The sequence below is a fragment of the Labeo rohita genome, chromosome 5 (genome assembly GCF_022985175.1).
Source record: "Labeo rohita strain BAU-BD-2019 chromosome 5, IGBB_LRoh.1.0, whole genome shotgun sequence".
NCBI classification, from domain to species: Eukaryota; Metazoa; Chordata; class Actinopteri; order Cypriniformes; family Cyprinidae; genus Labeo; species Labeo rohita.
In genome coordinates this window covers 45,341,531-45,358,477 of record NC_066873.1, presented here as the reverse complement: position 1 = coordinate 45,358,477, position 16,947 = coordinate 45,341,531, and the positions used below count along the sequence as shown (strand labels likewise).

The 16,947-nt window shown below is 34.6% G+C and overlaps 1 protein-coding gene and 1 long non-coding RNA gene across 2 annotated transcripts; one reads left to right on the top strand and one right to left on the bottom strand.

Moving 5' to 3' along the window:
* Nucleotides 1–422: 422 nt before the first annotated feature.
* On the bottom strand, nucleotides 423–3,016 carry LOC127165249 (uncharacterized). Its single transcript, XR_007827757.1, has 3 exons — nucleotides 2,881–3,016; nucleotides 1,438–1,574; nucleotides 423–731 (listed from the first exon to the last, which is right to left on the bottom strand). It is a non-coding gene; the product is annotated as an uncharacterized LOC127165249 (long non-coding RNA).
* LOC127165244 (cytosolic phospholipase A2 zeta-like) lies at nucleotides 1,143–11,455 on the top strand. The gene is made up of 15 exons (XM_051109641.1): nucleotides 1,143–1,643; nucleotides 1,904–1,929; nucleotides 2,659–2,770; nucleotides 2,866–3,008; nucleotides 3,093–3,294; nucleotides 5,497–5,605; nucleotides 5,681–5,830; nucleotides 6,805–6,870; nucleotides 6,964–7,023; nucleotides 7,473–7,598; nucleotides 7,857–7,985; nucleotides 8,673–8,756; nucleotides 8,838–8,992; nucleotides 10,872–11,037; nucleotides 11,116–11,455. Exons 2-15 carry the CDS (start codon nucleotides 1,904–1,906, stop codon nucleotides 11,277–11,279), a joined length of 1,692 nt encoding a protein of 563 aa, XP_050965598.1. The 5' UTR covers nucleotides 1,143–1,643; the 3' UTR covers nucleotides 11,280–11,455.
* Nucleotides 11,456–16,947: the final 5,492 nt, after the last annotated feature.

The window sequence follows — 16,947 nt, the reverse complement described above, 5'->3', positions numbered from 1 at the left end:
ATTTGATACTTTTAAGATCTTTTATTTGTTTGGAAAAGTCACATCACATATATAGTACATAAGAAATTTTCAGATTCTTCAGTGCTTTTCCATACATTTTTTAAACTTTGTTTTATAAAACCAAGAAAAAACAAAAAAACCAAAAAAAAAAAAAAAAAAAAAAAAAAAAATCAAAATCAAGGGAAAAAATAAAAATGTATTATTTACAGTTTAAAGCAAGGCAAGGCAAGTTTATATATCACAGATCATACACAATTCAAAGTGCTCTAAAAAAAAAAAAAAGGAATGAAATAATTATAAAAATAATCACAATAAAAGCAAGGAATTTTTTTTAATTATTTAAAATATATATATATATATATATATATATATTTTATAAAGTCAAATACACAAACATTACAACCATTAGACCTTTTGTAAATTTTACAGTGAATTCAAGTTAGTATGTGTTCACTAACATAAATTTAATACATTTTATAATACCTTTTATTTTTTTGGCTAAGCAGAATAATTTTCCCCAATTCAAATATTTCCAAATTAGACTAATAAAAGCGCACAGGTTTTATCTGGTCTTGACTTTCCTTTTAATTTGTCAGAAAGCTTCACTGCATTTATCAGACAAAGCGAGCTAAGAGAAAGTAACACAATCATGAAGTAAAAGTGTAAGTGAGACAAAGTGTGGTATTTTAATGAAATTCCTGGAAAGACTGGTTGAGAGAAATGCTGTAGATCTGCACAGATAAACATATAAACATTACATCTCACTATAGGAAACAGCACATATAAGCATGTTTTAAACAAACACTTATGGACTTTAATTTGTAACAGATAAATACAAGAATACCATTGGCTGGATTTTACTGATGTTGCAACAAAATGTGTTACACTCACACAGGGATATTATAATTTTTGCTTAATACTTTGAATTAGATTTTATTAGTAGATTTTCAATTTTTTTAGTAAAAGTATAGTGTAATGTTTTATGGTATTTTTGTATATCAAGTATTAAAATAAGAAGTGTTGCCAGCTAAAATGAGCAATAAATACGTATTTTTTTTAAATGACAGTTTTAATGTAATAACCCCCATATTCACAAAATCTCCTTATTTAAGAAGTTAAAAACACTTTTACATACATGCACCAAAAATATCAATAAACTTTACATAATTTATTTTAGTTTTTGTTCAGATTATCATGGTTTTAAACAGCATATTTTTATGATGTATTTTTAAAACTGAAAGTCTGGAGCAAATGTAAAACAACAAAATCGAGACATAAAAGTATAAAGTAGCTGAAATAAAGGAAGGCGTAACGGTAACACATTTCCAGGAAACCTGTTTATTTAAAGTTAACAGTTAATCTTTGGGAAATAAAAGTCCTGAATGGTAAAGAAACACAATCATAGATAAAATATTATTTAATCTGTGCAAGCCTAACCTGTTTAACAATTAACAGCAAGTCTCCACATGAGTTTTCACTCCTCCTCTCATCCAGTTATCAGTTTTCTGTTTGTCATTCATGTACATCATCTTCAGCCCCCATGAGGATCCACGGTCCTATAAAAGATCTTCCGCCTGATACGAGAGACAAAGGCTGCTGTCGTTATTGCTGAAACTCAGGATTTTTAAGACTACACAAAAACGGTGAGCGTATTGTTTAAAGCTTTTAAAAACAGGGCAACTAAAAAGTTTAATGTCATTATATTTATAGTAACAATGATATAATAAATGAATTTAATTCTAGTTAAATCTTGGCCAATATAACCTGCAAACTAGAAACAGTATACACTAGTATAAAAAACAGTGGCTTCACATTTGAGATATGACTTGTGTAATTCTTTAAGAATTTATCAAAATATTTAGTTTTTCAATGATAGATTTTAACTTTAAATTTTGTTTTACAGATGAGTGCATCCAAACTTCAAGAAAGGTTCGTAATCCTGCTCAGATTTCAAGAACGATGGAAGCTGTGCACTTTATATACAGCCAAACACTGTACTGCATTACTTAAATGATGTTTATTACAACCTGGATGATTCTGTGAATAACTTCAAAATAAACTTTAGTTAGTTAAAATCTATTAATTAGCATTAAAATCTAAAATAAAAGTATATTACTTAGCACAAGGCCATGTCTTGAATGATTTATTTAAAGATGTAAATGGATTTATGGTAATAAAGAAAAAGAAAAGGAAATAGAAAAGAACAGGGATTAGTAAGGCTTTTGTAATCAATTATACTTTTTTTAAATATGCATATCAATCTTATTTATATGCCTAATATGTTCTTGTCTTGTCACATTCAGTTATGAATTACATGAATCACCTAAATGCCATATTTTGCAAAAAACATTTTCATTTCACTGTTATGTTCTTCTCAGAATTGTGAGATAAAAACTTCAAAATTCTGGCATTTTTTATCTCGCAGGTGCAAGTTTATATCTTGCAATTCTGACTTTTTTCTCAGAACTTTTTCTCACAGTTGCATACATAACCACTTTAGTGTTTTTTCTCAGAATTGCAAGCTATAAATTGCAAGATATAAACTTGCAACTGTGATAAATAAAGTCTGTTTTCTATTGTTAATGCCCTGAAATAGCAGTAAGTGATGCTAAACTCAGCACTGGTCTGTCTGTGTGTCTGTCTTTGTGGCCTATGCAGTGGTGAGGTGAGAATCGGACACTCTCTCAATACAAATGAGAAGGAGTTTGTAGTCAGAAGGAGAGAAACTGTTTTTCAAAGCCTGCAGAAACTCAAGATATACTGCAGTCAGGTAAAAACATCTTATACTTTAGATATCTGTCTACCATTCCTTCTTGAAATGGTGTTGTAGCTCATGTTTGTACAATCAAACTGTGTGTGTTTCAGAATGAGGTGCCTCACATTGCATTATTGGGTTCTGGAGGAGGACAAAGAGCCATGGTGGGTTTGCTGGGATCCCTGGTAGAGCTGGATAAAGCGGGTCTTCTGGACTGCATCCTTTATCTGAGCGGAGTCTCTGGATCCACCTGGTACGAACCCTGAGAAACAACAAACACAGAGAGATTGAATTGGGTTGAATGTCAAAAATGACAGCAGTATGTTCTTCTCTGAAGGTGCATGGCCTCCTTATACCAAGAACCAGACTGGTCCACCAAACTAGAGACCGTGAAAGACAAAATCATCAAGAGACTCAGCAGCTCTAAAGTTAGCTGGCGAGACACGTATGTCAAACTTATGAAATATTACCAGGTGAAAGACTTCTTCAGCTTGACTGATGTCTGGGCAGCGTTAGTCATCACGACATTTGTGAAAGAGGTCAGTAAGTATTTGAAGAGTTCAGACGCAAAACCAGTTAAAAGCCATCTCAGTCAAACTATTGATGAACACATTAATTTGTTTTAAATGATCACCCAGTGTATTATTGTGACATGAAATGCAGGTAAACAAATAAAATATTTCATACTTTTCTTAGTAAGTGTTTTACTTAAAATGACTTATTTTAGTTTTATATTTTTATGATTTAAAAATTAGCTTTCCATTAAACTCACGCACCCCCTGCGGTAATGTAAGGTTTAATGCACTTCAGGTTGTTAGTGACACTAAATAAAATATATTTTCTTTCTCTTTGTATTTTTTATATCAATATGGTAGAAGATTATCTTATTTAAATCGACAACTTAGATCAAAGGTAATCAAATAATACTCAGTTTACATTGGCTAAAATGTGAAACGTAATGGATTATGTTTCTAGCTACAATTTTTATGGGAATGTGGAGAAACAGATGCAACAGATGTATTGCATTGATGATAAATTTATTAAAAATAATAAAACTATTTTTCCCATTTAAAATAAATTGATTTAATAAGTAGTCCAATTACATTACCTAAAATGTGTGATGTAATTGATTATGTTACTAACATAACATAAAATAATTACAGAATTCAGTTTACTTTCATAAATTGAATAAAAACATGAAAATGTTGTATGTATAACTTCCCAGAAGGACTTGAAAGCATCATGGTAACTGACTTTAGGAATGTCACGACGGACCAATCAGAATCAAGCATTTCAGTGAGCCGTTTGGCAACTCGAAATTCGGGTTTTCCCACCATACACTTGGAAAAACCACCTGAACGCGGGGCAGATTGATTAACAACGACCTCCGAGACGCTCCATTTACTGTCACTTCCAAGATGTTGGCAATTCCTGCTGAGTGTGGAGCAAGCTACCTTATGTCAAGATTAAAAAACACTGATTCCAAAAGGAAAAAAAAAAACTGATTCCAAAATGTAGTATAGTTGCGCAATATTTTTAGTATTCTGGTATGTTTTAGTTGTGTTTTGGTATGCAAGTTATTGTGGTTGTGGTTGCCACCAAAGCATACGGTCACTACTAAAACACAGGATGTTTTGTCAAAAATGAAATATATCAAATTATCAAGATGTTATAATTTTGTTTTTGTTCAATGTATATTTGAACTATTGAATACTTAACTTTTAAATCAGTATGATCAACTTTTTGCCTTTTACAAAGAAAAACTGGACTCAAAATCCAACAAATCTCATAAATGACACTTGAAATATTGTTAAAAATGTTATGTTATGGATTTACCTCTAAACAAATGTTAATAAAATAGCAAAAATATATATTTACAATCTAGATGGAAGCAAAATCTTAATAGGCCAATAAAACCCTTCTAATTAAATTATCATCACTGTATTTTGGTAGTGAAAATTTGAGGAGAGGACAAATAATCCAAAACTTTTTGAAAATACAATGAGAATTAACTACAAAATTACTAGAAATGTGTATCTTGGATATTATACAATTAGCATACATACAATTTGTTTGGAATTATTATTATTATTATTTTTTTTTTTTAAAGATGTTTCCAAAATTTGTAATGGTTTTAATGGAACTTGTATTGGATTTAATGGAAACTGTAATGGACTCTGTTGGTCTCTACTGGTAATTGGTCACCTGGAATGGAATATATCCCAAAACACACTACAGAAAACCATTTTTTAATGGTTAAAAGTTGATGATTTGTAATGTTTGTAATGGTATTTGTAGTGGAAACCATTAGAATTATCTATGATAGTTCTTTTGTTTTTTCAGCAGGGATATAACTAGGTTATATACCAATTTATAAATTTGTACAACTTAGACATCATGTGGTCAACATGTGAACTCAACTGGAATCAGGTTAACCAATGCTGACTTGGCAAACCCAATACTTGCTGTTTTAGACTCTGATGCTATTGTCTAGCCATCACTATTCAGCCCTTGTCAGAGTCACTCACTTGTCCATTTTCCCTGCTTCCAAAATCTGAAATTCAAAAACAAAATATGTTTCAAAGCTTTTATTTTGTGATGAAGTTACCAGAAGAACTGCTCAGTCTTTAAAGTTCTTGCAGGAGCTTATGAACTCATCTTCAAATATGAAAAACGCATCAACCTTGATTGACATGATAGGTAGATACATAAATAAACAAATATATATATTTTCTCTACAGATTGATGAACTCACACTCACAGATCATTGGGACCATCTCAGTAAAGACCCGTTTCCCATCTACACAGCGATCGACAAGCAGTGTAAAAAGGAGGAAGAGAAAGGAGGAGGTCTGTGTGTTAGTGTATGAAAGACTGTTATTGTGCTCGTGTCAGCTGTTATGTGGTCTTATTTTTTGCTTGCAGACACAGCAGACCCCTGGTTTGAGATCAGTCCATATGAAGCGGGTTATTCGCTCACTGGAGCATTTGTAGGAACATCCAGCTTCGGCAGCCAGTTTGACAAAGGCTCAAAGAAAAAACCTCAGCCTGAAATGGACATGCTGTACCTGCAAGGTAACAAACTCTGTCACAAAAGATTATTAATATTGTATTATCAATGTACGTTGAACGTATAGTGTGTGTCAAAGCTGAAATATAAACATCATTACAAATAGAAATGTTAAAGGGGTCATCGGATGCCCATTTTCCAAAAGCTGAAATATGTTGGGGTCTTAAAGAAAAGTCTATAATATACTATAAAAATTCTCATTTTTACCTTGTCCAAATGAGCTCTGCAAAAATCAACCCATTCTAATGGGTTGTTCCTTTAAATGCAAATGAGCTCTGCTCGCCCCGCCCCTCTCTTCTCTCTGTGGAGTGACGAGCCTGTTTACTTAAGCCGCAAAACTTGCTAACTAGCACGTTATTAGGAAAGTTGATTGCAGAGATTCATAAAAAAAAAACCTTAAACTCACTTCTGCTGTGGGTGAAGCTGGATCACTAATGATTTGCGCGAAAAAAGGCGCATTTATGTAGATCGGGAGGCGCATTCCCTTCACAAACAAACGTAATCCAGTTAGACATATTCTTGTCTAACTTACATCCCTGCTCCGGCATCGAAACAATGGAGGTCGGACTGTTACAGCTGACTTAAGGCGGGTGTAAGGTAAGACGCTCATGTCAATCAACTATGGTGGGAGCGGCCTCTGTGGGTGTGACGCCACAACGACAGGCATCTGAGAATGGCTTGATTTGAAAAAGGGAATAATATTTGTACAGATTAATTAAAAACCACTGCATGGATTTTTATCATTATAGGGTAGATTTGTACATACACTGCCAACACACATTAATGTTCAAACAACATGAAAAAGTGAACTTTGCATCCGATGACCCCTTTAACAAACATTTAACAGTTTTAACAGCACATTGTTTTTCAACATAAAACATCTCAAATTTGACCATTTTTTCCTTTATATTATTATTTTATTTTAAAATTGATATGTTTTTGTTCCATTCATTAAAAACGGTAAATGCATTTTCTGCAGCTCTGTGTGGCAGTGCTTTAGCTGATGGAGAGGAGAATAAAAAATTCCTCTGGGAATACATAAAAGGTGAAGCTGCATTTAAAGATTCAGTTTTGCCTAAAGAGGACTGTTATTTTATCATCATGTGAACTCTGATTACATATGATTTTTTCCCCCCAGATTTCTTTCATTATTTAACACCTATAATAGAACTGGAGATGTTTGATGAAATCAGAAAAGGTAAAGCATTTCTTTGCATTTCTGCTTTTATTTATTACTAAGTTTTATTTTTTGAGTCTACTGATGTTCACCCATAACACTTCAAACTTGAAGTAAAACTTCACAATACAATTCCTTTTCCTTTTAATGCAACATTTGCTGATGCATTATTCTAATAAAAATATTAACAGATGCAACTAAATTAACCTGAGCTAACAATGAACAATTGCATTTTTACTAACATTAACAAAGATTAATAAATAGTGTTACTGTGTTACTGAATAGATAATTGAGAATATCATCAAATTGATGTTAGCTTCAAATCAAAGCATTTGGACAATGGTGCATGTCTGTTTGCTTGTGGAAAACTCCTGATATCTGAACATGATCAATTTTGTGGTGTAAAGCACTTATATTTAAGACATTTAGCAGTGTGTTCATGTTTGTTCAATGTGTGTTTTCTTTAAAAGATCCAAATGACCCATCCGTACACAAGTGTTTCCGGGTGCTCATGGATCTTGTGGACATGAATCTCTCTGTTTTAAATGGGATTGATTCTTCTGATCTCGTTCAATCAATCCAAAAAACACTGAAAGGTGAGTTTTTCCTAAAGTCTGCTAGAATTTATTTAGAGAAATCTAGTTATTTTTAGTTTATTTTTAATATCTATTTGAGGCAGTCAGTGTTGATATTGTGGTGGGCCGCCACAAATAAATCAATACATGTGAAACACTTAGGCAACATGCAAAAACATCTGTGTTGGCCAACAAAAACGGAAGGAAGGAAGACAGACAAACTAGAATTATACATTATTAACAATACACCTCAATAATGCACATTTCCCTCATTTACAGAGCTCAGTGGAGGAAAATGTCACCTGATTTTTCCAGAGGAAAAAAGTGATCTTGCTGTAAAACAAGCTGCAAAATACACTGAGGATGTATGCACTCATTTGAGTAATTTGTTCCATTATGAGCGTTTTGGTAGGTTTCATTTTTTTATTTATTTATTTTTTTTAGATCTTTTAGCAATATTAATGCATGAACCCAGAAGTGATTTACTCTAAGATACAATAAAGCTTCCAATTCACAACATAACAGGTTTTAATAGACTGATGGCACAGAAGAACCTTTGCTTTAGACAACCAATTAAGTACAATTATGGCAATCATAAATCAAATAAATCAATAAGTAATCATGATAATCTTAAGGGACAGTTCACCCCAAAATGAAAATCAGTCATCATTTACCAAACTCGTAGGACTTTTGTTCATCCTCCAAGCACAAGTGAAGATAATATAGTAATTAATAATTTAATAATGAAAGATGAGAGATTTCTGTCTTTTTGTTTAAAGTCTATTCACCAAGAACTTTCACTGTACAAAAAAAAAACAACTTAAAAACAAAGTAGTTTCAACTTAAAAAAAAAAAAAAAAAAAAGTGTTCGTTCTGCCTTAAAATTTTACGTTTACACAACTCAGATATCCACGTTTTCATTTAAGGCATCCATTTAAGGTGTTGATAGTGTTTTAGTTATCACTGAAAGCCGAAAATTGAAACTAAAATTGGATTAATCACACAGCCCTACTTTAAAGTCAACTGAAAAACAGTATACAGAATATAAAACAATATCAGAAACTCAGAACCATTTAGTGTGCATTTGTATTTTAGTTTTTCAGATGTGGACATGCATTTGTAAATGCATGGCTAAGTGGATCTGGGGAAGGAATTATAACTTCCTCAACAAAATGACAGGTGAGAACAGACCTACTATTAACTAAAAAATCAATGTGAATAATGCAATAAATATACCCATTTGATGCTGTGATCCTCCAGATAAAACGGTGCCTCCTACTCTTCTGCAAAGTGAGATGAGAGACTATGAAGATGCTGGACTATTGCTGAACTCACCCTACTTTTCAGTGCTGAGACAAGAAAGAAACATTGATCTCATAATTTCCCTGGATTTCAGTGATGACGATCCTTTCACGGTATTACACGCATTTATAAGACATCATACTCTAATAAATGTTAAAGGTGTTTTTTGAAGAGAGACTATTACTTCATATGATAAACAGACATTGAAGTGAGTTGCATTTTTTTTGTTTTCCACTTTTCTGAGGAAGATTCATTTACTTGTTCTGAACCCACACAGAGACAGTTTTTTTAACGATCATCTAATCTCATTTTGAAAATGATTTTTCTTTCCGTTTTAAGGATGTTTTCTTTGGATTGTTTGACTGCTCAAAAGAGAATTTAGGAAAATACTTAATAATTACTTATTAACTAATTTGTGTTTCCATGCTCCGAAGACCCAATATAAAGATTTGCGAACCTGCTCAGAAGTTCCGATCTAAATCACATGATTTGGGATCCGCGCTCCGAAGTCTCATCTGAATGATTCACAAGCCATCATTTCAGATCAGGACTTGAAGAGCATTTAATTCCGATCAGATCAAGTTCTGATCTAATCAAATGATTTATGATACACGATCCAAATCAAATGATTTGCGATACATGATTAGAGGTCACAATCCAAATCAAATGATTCACGATACATGGTTTTAAGTTCTGATCCGAATCAAATGATTCGTGATACACAATTTGAGATCACAATCTCAATCAAATATCAAATGATTCGCAACGCGTGATTTGAAGTCCCGATCTGAATCAAATAATTTGTGATACACGATTTTAAGTCACAATCTAAGGTCACAATCTAAATCAAATGATTCACAATACATGGTTTTAAGTTCTGATTCGAATATACAAATCAATCAAATAATGATCTGAATAAAATCACATGATTTTAAGTCCCAATCTAAGGTCACAATCTAAATCAAATGATTCACGATACAATTTTAAGTTCTGATCCGAATCAAATGATTCGTGATACACAATTTGAGATCACAATCTCAATCAAATATCAAATGATTCGCAATGCGCGATTTGAAGTCCGGATCCGAGTCAAACGATTTGAGATACACGATTTGAGGTCACGATCTAAATCAAATGATTTGCAATTTGAAGTCCCGATCCGAATCAAATGATTCGTGATACGCGATCTGATTGGAGCACTTCAAAACGATTAATCATTTTGCGACGCAATGGTTTAACTGATTCAGCATTTGGAAAAGCTCTGTTTTACCCATCACTATAAGTGCTTTTTAAAATCATTACAATCAATGTTTTGAAATTAAAAAATGAGTGGCTCTTTAAATTTGATCTGGTTTTTGCTAGTGAATCACTTGAAATGAAAGTCATGAGTTTAAATCAGTGACCAGTTTGAATGACAATTCGGTTCTCTTTTTGCGGTTCTCAATTGATTCAGTTCTCTTTTTGCATCTTCAGTCATGTTTACACAACACTGTCAGTATTACTACTGGCTTAGCTCAATGGTTTTATGACATTAAACAAGTGAAACAAACGAAAAAGTATGATGTTTTTTAAATGATGAAAATTCAATGAAATTCAAAATTTAATGTAAAGTTTAAAATGAACTAGGTAAAAAGTCATCTAAAAAGTAGGCAGAATACATTAGGCCTAACTAAAACGAGTAAACTAGATTATGTTACAAACTACAATTTTCATCATGTAATTTGTAATCAGTAACAGATTTGTAAGTAACTCAGCTCTGCTTAAAGCACAGATTATTTCAGTTGTATCTTTGTTCAACTGCATTTATTTGTGCTATTGCTTGTAATTTGTTCTTATATTATGATTGTTTAATTGTCTTTAACAGTAATACTAAAATGTAATTTTGTTTGAATTTTTCCACTAACAATTTCAGTAAATAACAACATTAATTTAAATGGAAATGTTTTTGTAGCCCTTTTAATGAAGTGATAATGCTATGTTTTTCCACTGTAGACAGTGACCGAAACCTACAAGCTGTGTGAGGAACTAAACATCCCTTTCCCTGAAGTCAACATTCCCAGTGAAGACCTGAAAAAACCAAAGGACTTCTATGTGTTCAAAGGCCAAAACGCTCCAACCGTGATTCACATCCCTCTGTTTAATGTGGTCAACTGTGGAGGCAAGTTAAGATTGTTTAGCTGAATTAACCTAAAATATCATTTATGTTCTAATGCAAGTTGTGTTGCTGTTTTGTCAGATCAACTTGAAACCTACAGGCACAAATATGGGACTTTTCAATTTCCTTACTGCCATAAGAAGATCACTAAACTTATGGAGGTTGCTGGAAATAACATCTCAAACAACAGGGAGAAACTGCTGGAGGAGATTCGTGCGGCCATTAGGCAGAAAAGTTGCGACTGATGACGATCTGAATATCATATTAAATCTAATGATTTAATGTTTTCTTTTGAATGTAATTTTTTTGTTACACTGAAATATGTTTCTGCACGTTTCAGTCTGTTCCTTCATGCTTGACTTTCAAGCAATAAACAGATCATCATTAATAATCAAATCAACTGTAACAGATGTGATTACAATCAGTGTTGAGGAAAGTTACGTTTAAAAGTACTGCATTACAATTTTGTGTTATTCCCTAAAAAAGTAACTAATTATACGTTACTTAGTTACTTTTTATGGAAAGTAATATTACTTTTACATTACTTTTTGGGCAGGGCTTGCTTGTTTTTAATAGAAAAGTTAATTCACACAGGAGAAGCAATACAAAAATGAAGCACAAATGTTAGTTTATCTAAAGTAATTTTTGCTTATTCGTATGGATGAATTGGATCATCAAAGGTGAGCAGCAAAGACACTGGTTATAAAACAGGATTAAACAGAGCCTCAGGCACCACAGGGGCCTGCCATTGCAAATGAGTCATATGATTATTCCTATGAAGAGGGATGCTGTTGCTTAATCAATTACCAAAGAAGCATGTCATAATTCAGGGAACTGAGATTTTGCTATAACATGTTGTGTTGCAAAAGTGAGCACACCCCCTTGAAAGTTCCCTGAAATAATCATCACTAATTAGCCTAGCCCATTCTAGTGCAAGTTCATGCATTTAAAAAAAAAAAAACTCCCGTTATAAGTGAAGCAAACGTTATCTACACTGTATGATGAATACATCTCTTACCACACACTGCACGTGTCTGCGGCGCGTTATGGCTCCGACGCGGCAACCGGAGTAGAATGGGCCACGCCTTCTGATTTCCACAGCCAGTAATATTGAACTGTTCTCACCCAATCAATGATGAACAGAATCAGACCAGACTAATTCACCACGGATCGTTTTCGTAGATGTGAACTGTGCATGTGAACTGAAAGGAAATATTTATGTTTAAAGTATCACTACTAACATTAAATATAGACCGATTCCACGTCTTTATCACACTTTACTGTAATTGTTAATTACATGGACAGCCTCATCTGCATGCTGCTGAATAACAAGATGTTATGCCATGAGGAAGCTAAACGATTGTCGCGGTGCTGTCACGGCTGTCCTAACATAAACGAGCATCTGCATGCTGCTGAATTTACACAAATACACTGTTTTTAACGTATTACCTTATGCATTGAGCGGCCTTGAAATACCACTTTTCACCTGTCTTACTGTCCATCTCATCACGCAGAATAAGAGTTCATCTGACGTACCGTTCTGCAAATTAGTCACAATAACGTTTCTTCATACTGTTTGGCTGTTGCATATATTTCTTGCATATATACATCTTACAAAGTGCAACACTGCGGCGCCGGCGCGATTGTGATAACAGAGGAAAGAAATATATGTTCGCTTTATTTTATGTTTTTCTTCAATAACAACATGAAGTTACGATTTCAACCACTGGATTAGCTCACATGTTACCATTAAAAAAATATGGAAAAAATATGTGTGTGGAAGCAATTTCGTAATAAAGAGATAAAACGACATATATTTTTCTTAAAACGACATATATTTTTCACATAATAACGACGTATTACGTCATGGGGTTTCCCCGTTAGAAGATAGTGTTAAGCGATTGTCCGCGCTGCTGTCACCCTGAAATAAACGAGCAGCTGCAGGCTGCTGAAGTTACTGCATCATAGAAATGCAGTTTTAAATGTATTTTAATGTCCTTACATTTTGGCATGCTTATTAGGATGAATCTCCAATCTGTCTAATTTAAGATCAAATCAAAGCAGTTATTTGAATAAACGGGCCTTATATGTTTAGTTTTGATTTAAAAAAAAAAAAAAAGAACATTTTAGATAAATTAATTTTTTCTTAAAAATAAATAAAGAGAATGACAAACGGTATAATTGTATTATTTATTATTATTATTATTATTATTAATAAATACTGTATATTATATTGATTTAATGTAATTAACAAATACATTAAAGTGTGATAAAGACGTGGAATCGGTCTATATTCAAGTTAGTAGTGATACTTTGTACATAAATATTTCTTATCCGGTTATATACACGGGTCGGGTGGGTCGGGTAATAAAAAAATGCATTCTGATTATTTGCGGGTGGATAAGATAAAACAATAATGACGCAAATATTAACTACAGTCTCTAAAATATGAACCTTTTTAAATACTTTGTGTGTTCTCCTGTTCTAAAAGTTGTGACAGAAAATAAAGTTTGAATAGCCTGTGTTCATGCTATTGAGTAGGGCAGTGGTTCCCAACCACGTTCCTGGAGGCCCCCCAACACTGCATTTTTTCCATATCTCCTTAATCAAACACACCTGATTCAGATAATCGACTCATTAATAGAGACTCCAAGACCTGAAATGGGTGTGTCAGACAAAGGAGAGATGCAAAATGTGCAGTGTTGGGGGGCCTCCAGGAATGTGGTTGGGAACCACTGGAGTAGGGTAATATGCAGTGATGTATACAGTACCTGCGTATACCCATTTCTTTATCAGTTGGCTTTGCGTGTACCCACTTCTAAATCCCCTCTGATGCGCATCATTCAGTAGTATCCTGTATTAGCCAAAATCATGACAGGCCACCATTTCTAATTCAATCACATGTGAATAAAGGCAAATATTCGCTCAATAAACCCAGTAAGGACCGTGGCGCCGTCCGCTCCAGCACCACATTTGCTGCCTGTTCATACACGAGAGAATGTCAAGGGAGGCAATTATTATTGATTACTAATTTGAATCAGTACATTATAACGAAAACAATACATTAAAAATGAAAAGAATTAGATTTTTATGATCAGAAATGTATTAAGCTGGATGAATCCCTGTAAATTTTAGTCCAAGGATTCAGTAGGCGTTCAAACACCCAACCGATTTCATCAGAGATTGCGGAGAGTCACGTCCAGATGTCAGTTAACGTTATTCTTTTTACCGTGAATTTGGCTTAAAAGCACGAGCGATTAAGCTTATATAAGTGTGCAGCGATGTGCAGATCAGCTGAATCAATCTACTGTTAGAAATTAACCATCCATTCATCATATCATCATGCAAAACTAAGACAGAATAATTGTAAATGGCGATCGGGTGCGGTTATCTATATCAGAGAAAAATACAGGTGCGGGTGGGTGGCGGGCGGATAATTTATTTGAATCTGCGGATTCGGGTGACGTTAGCTGCATGATGAGTGTGCTGTCTTTATACGAGTCTTCGGTTAACTGGTCCAGCTCAGCAATGGCATCATCAAAAGCCTTCTTGGCCAGTTCACAGGCCTGCTCTGGAGAGTTCAGGATCTCATAGTAAAAGACTGAAAAGTTGAGAGCCAGGCGGTTCGTTGAAACACCTCTTCGCGCTGCACCGTTACGGTTCCCTGATAGCACACGTACATCTCAGAGACGTCTATTTGACGTCTGCATTTACATCTGTAAGACATCTGCAAGACGTAGTTTGCTCATCTGCAATAGGTCTATTGGACGTTTCCAATTAGATGTCAAATAGACATCTATTAGATGTCTTTAAGATGTTTATGATTTAGAATGCATGTAAAACTGACATCTTACAGATGTCTGCCAGACGTTTGTACACAGCGGATGCTTTCCAGATCAAGAGATCTTTAACAGACATCTTGCAGACGTACGTGTGCTATCTGGGTTCACACCAGACGCGACTTGCGCGAATTTGGACGCTTGAACATTTTGAGTTTCCTCGCTTCATTCGCGCATGAAATTCACTTCACAACAGACGCAAATTCGCGTCATGGGAGGGGCTTCTGCCAGGCGGCTCCAGTCTCGTTGCGAAATGGCTGACATATGGATTTTGTTGAGGGTAGCTGGGCTTTATGTGCTATGGAAGGCTGAAAAACGGCGTAGACTCGTTCGGCGCCGTGTCTGGGTCCATCAGATCAGTCCTTTAATACAGCTCAAACTGAGTAAAGAGCGTTTTTTACAACTTACCAGAGTGTCTGACCTCCTCACTCTTTCTTCCAAGCAAGACCCTTTTTATTCCTGTTTCTATAAAAGTACGAAGATGTATCGTACAGCTCCGGGTATCCACATACAACGACGATGATTTTGTCCTCCATTGTTATCACGTCAATACTAGAGCAAGCTCCTGATTGGTTAACGCGGCGCGAATATTCGCCAAAGTTCTGATTTTTCAACTCACGCGAATCACGCGTTCACGCGCCAAACGGCCAAAACGCTCCATTCGCGCGAATCGCGCAGCAGGATGGTTATTCGCGTCTTTGCATCGACTTACGGTGTATTTCCACTACAGTGTAGCGCGTGGAGCGGAGTGGAGCGGAGTGGAGCGTTTTCCATTCATTCCTATGGAAGTTAAGCGCACACGCACTGCGCAAGCGTTTAAGTTCAGCTTCCATAGGAATTAATTGAAAACGCCCGCTCCGCTCTACTCGCTACGCTGTAGTGGAAATACGGCGTTACATGTAAATCACTCGCACTTACGCTTTGTTCGCCTCACCCCCACCCACATTCAAGCCGCAAATGCAGCAAATTCAAATACAGCAGCAACGGCAATAAACCCGCGCTGAAGTGCATTTTACAAATTCAAATAGTGCTGCATCAAGAAACTACGGAATTTACGGCGGGAAAAATCGAACGCTCATTGGCTCTCGCCTGAATTCGTCACAGATCAGTACTTGCTGTGTTTCTGGTGAGGTGTGTTTTGAATGATGCGCGCGCGCCTTCAAGGAGCAGGTATGGAAAATAATCTGGATAATATTTTCAGCAATTAACAATTTAAATTCTGCTCTGCACCTCACACAAACCTTCCGTATCCCACCAGAGAGGACTGCGGCTACAACGCATCGTCATGTGGACTGTTTTTTGGTACTTGTTTTGACATTTTTGCAATAAATAAATGATTGTGATTGCACTTATCTTCTGTCATGTTTTTAATAAAATGCTAAAACTGCATATTTGCTATAAAACGGGTGGGTTTAGGTTTGGGGGTAGGTTAAGGGGGCTAAAAATCCAAATCGCTTTAGTGATTAAATGATAAAAATCTAATATCTTAATGATATAAAAGATACGTAAATATTTTACGTTTTTTAGCTAAAAATATGTATGAATTTGTAAGTGTTAAACATTGAAATAGATCTAAACTATACATTTTAGCATCAATAATAATGTACAAAAATGTACGTTTTGTGCCTCCAAACGTTACGTATGAATACCTATGTAAAACAATGAGACCAGGCTGAAATAGAAAGTAATGGTTTCAGAGATGGAAAAAGCTGCAACATTGGAAGTGAAATGCATGGTTGTTGTCTGTACTGGAAGTCAGTACTACTGCAGTCAATGAACAAGAAACCTATATAGCCTTGTCCAAGGCCCATATTTACAAAATCTTCTGGGAATCCATACTTTGGTCTCATGACACTAAATCATTTTGGTTCTAAGGCGAGTACAGTGAAAAGTGCCTGATTCCCACAGTGAAGTTCGGAAGTTAGGTGTGAAGAAATTCAGTTTTATCAATACTGCCATAAATTCACACACCACTAGATTGTTTTGGATATTGACATTGATATTGCTAATATGTTATATGCTTGTTTTTATGTTAACACCATATATGCTTTGATATAAGAAATGTTTGCACTTG

Bases quoted from the DNA above. Each gene is read 5' to 3' on its own strand.
- LOC127165244 (XM_051109641.1), top strand. From the start codon at position 1,904: ATGAGTGCATCCAAACTTCAAGAAAG. The intron at 5,831-6,804 runs GTAACAAACTCT...CATTTTCTGCAG, and splicing joins GGACATGCTGTACCTGCAAG to CTCTGTGTGGCAGTGCTTTA. The intron at 7,599-7,856 runs GTGAGTTTTTCC...CCTCATTTACAG, and splicing joins AATCCAAAAAACACTGAAAG to AGCTCAGTGGAGGAAAATGT.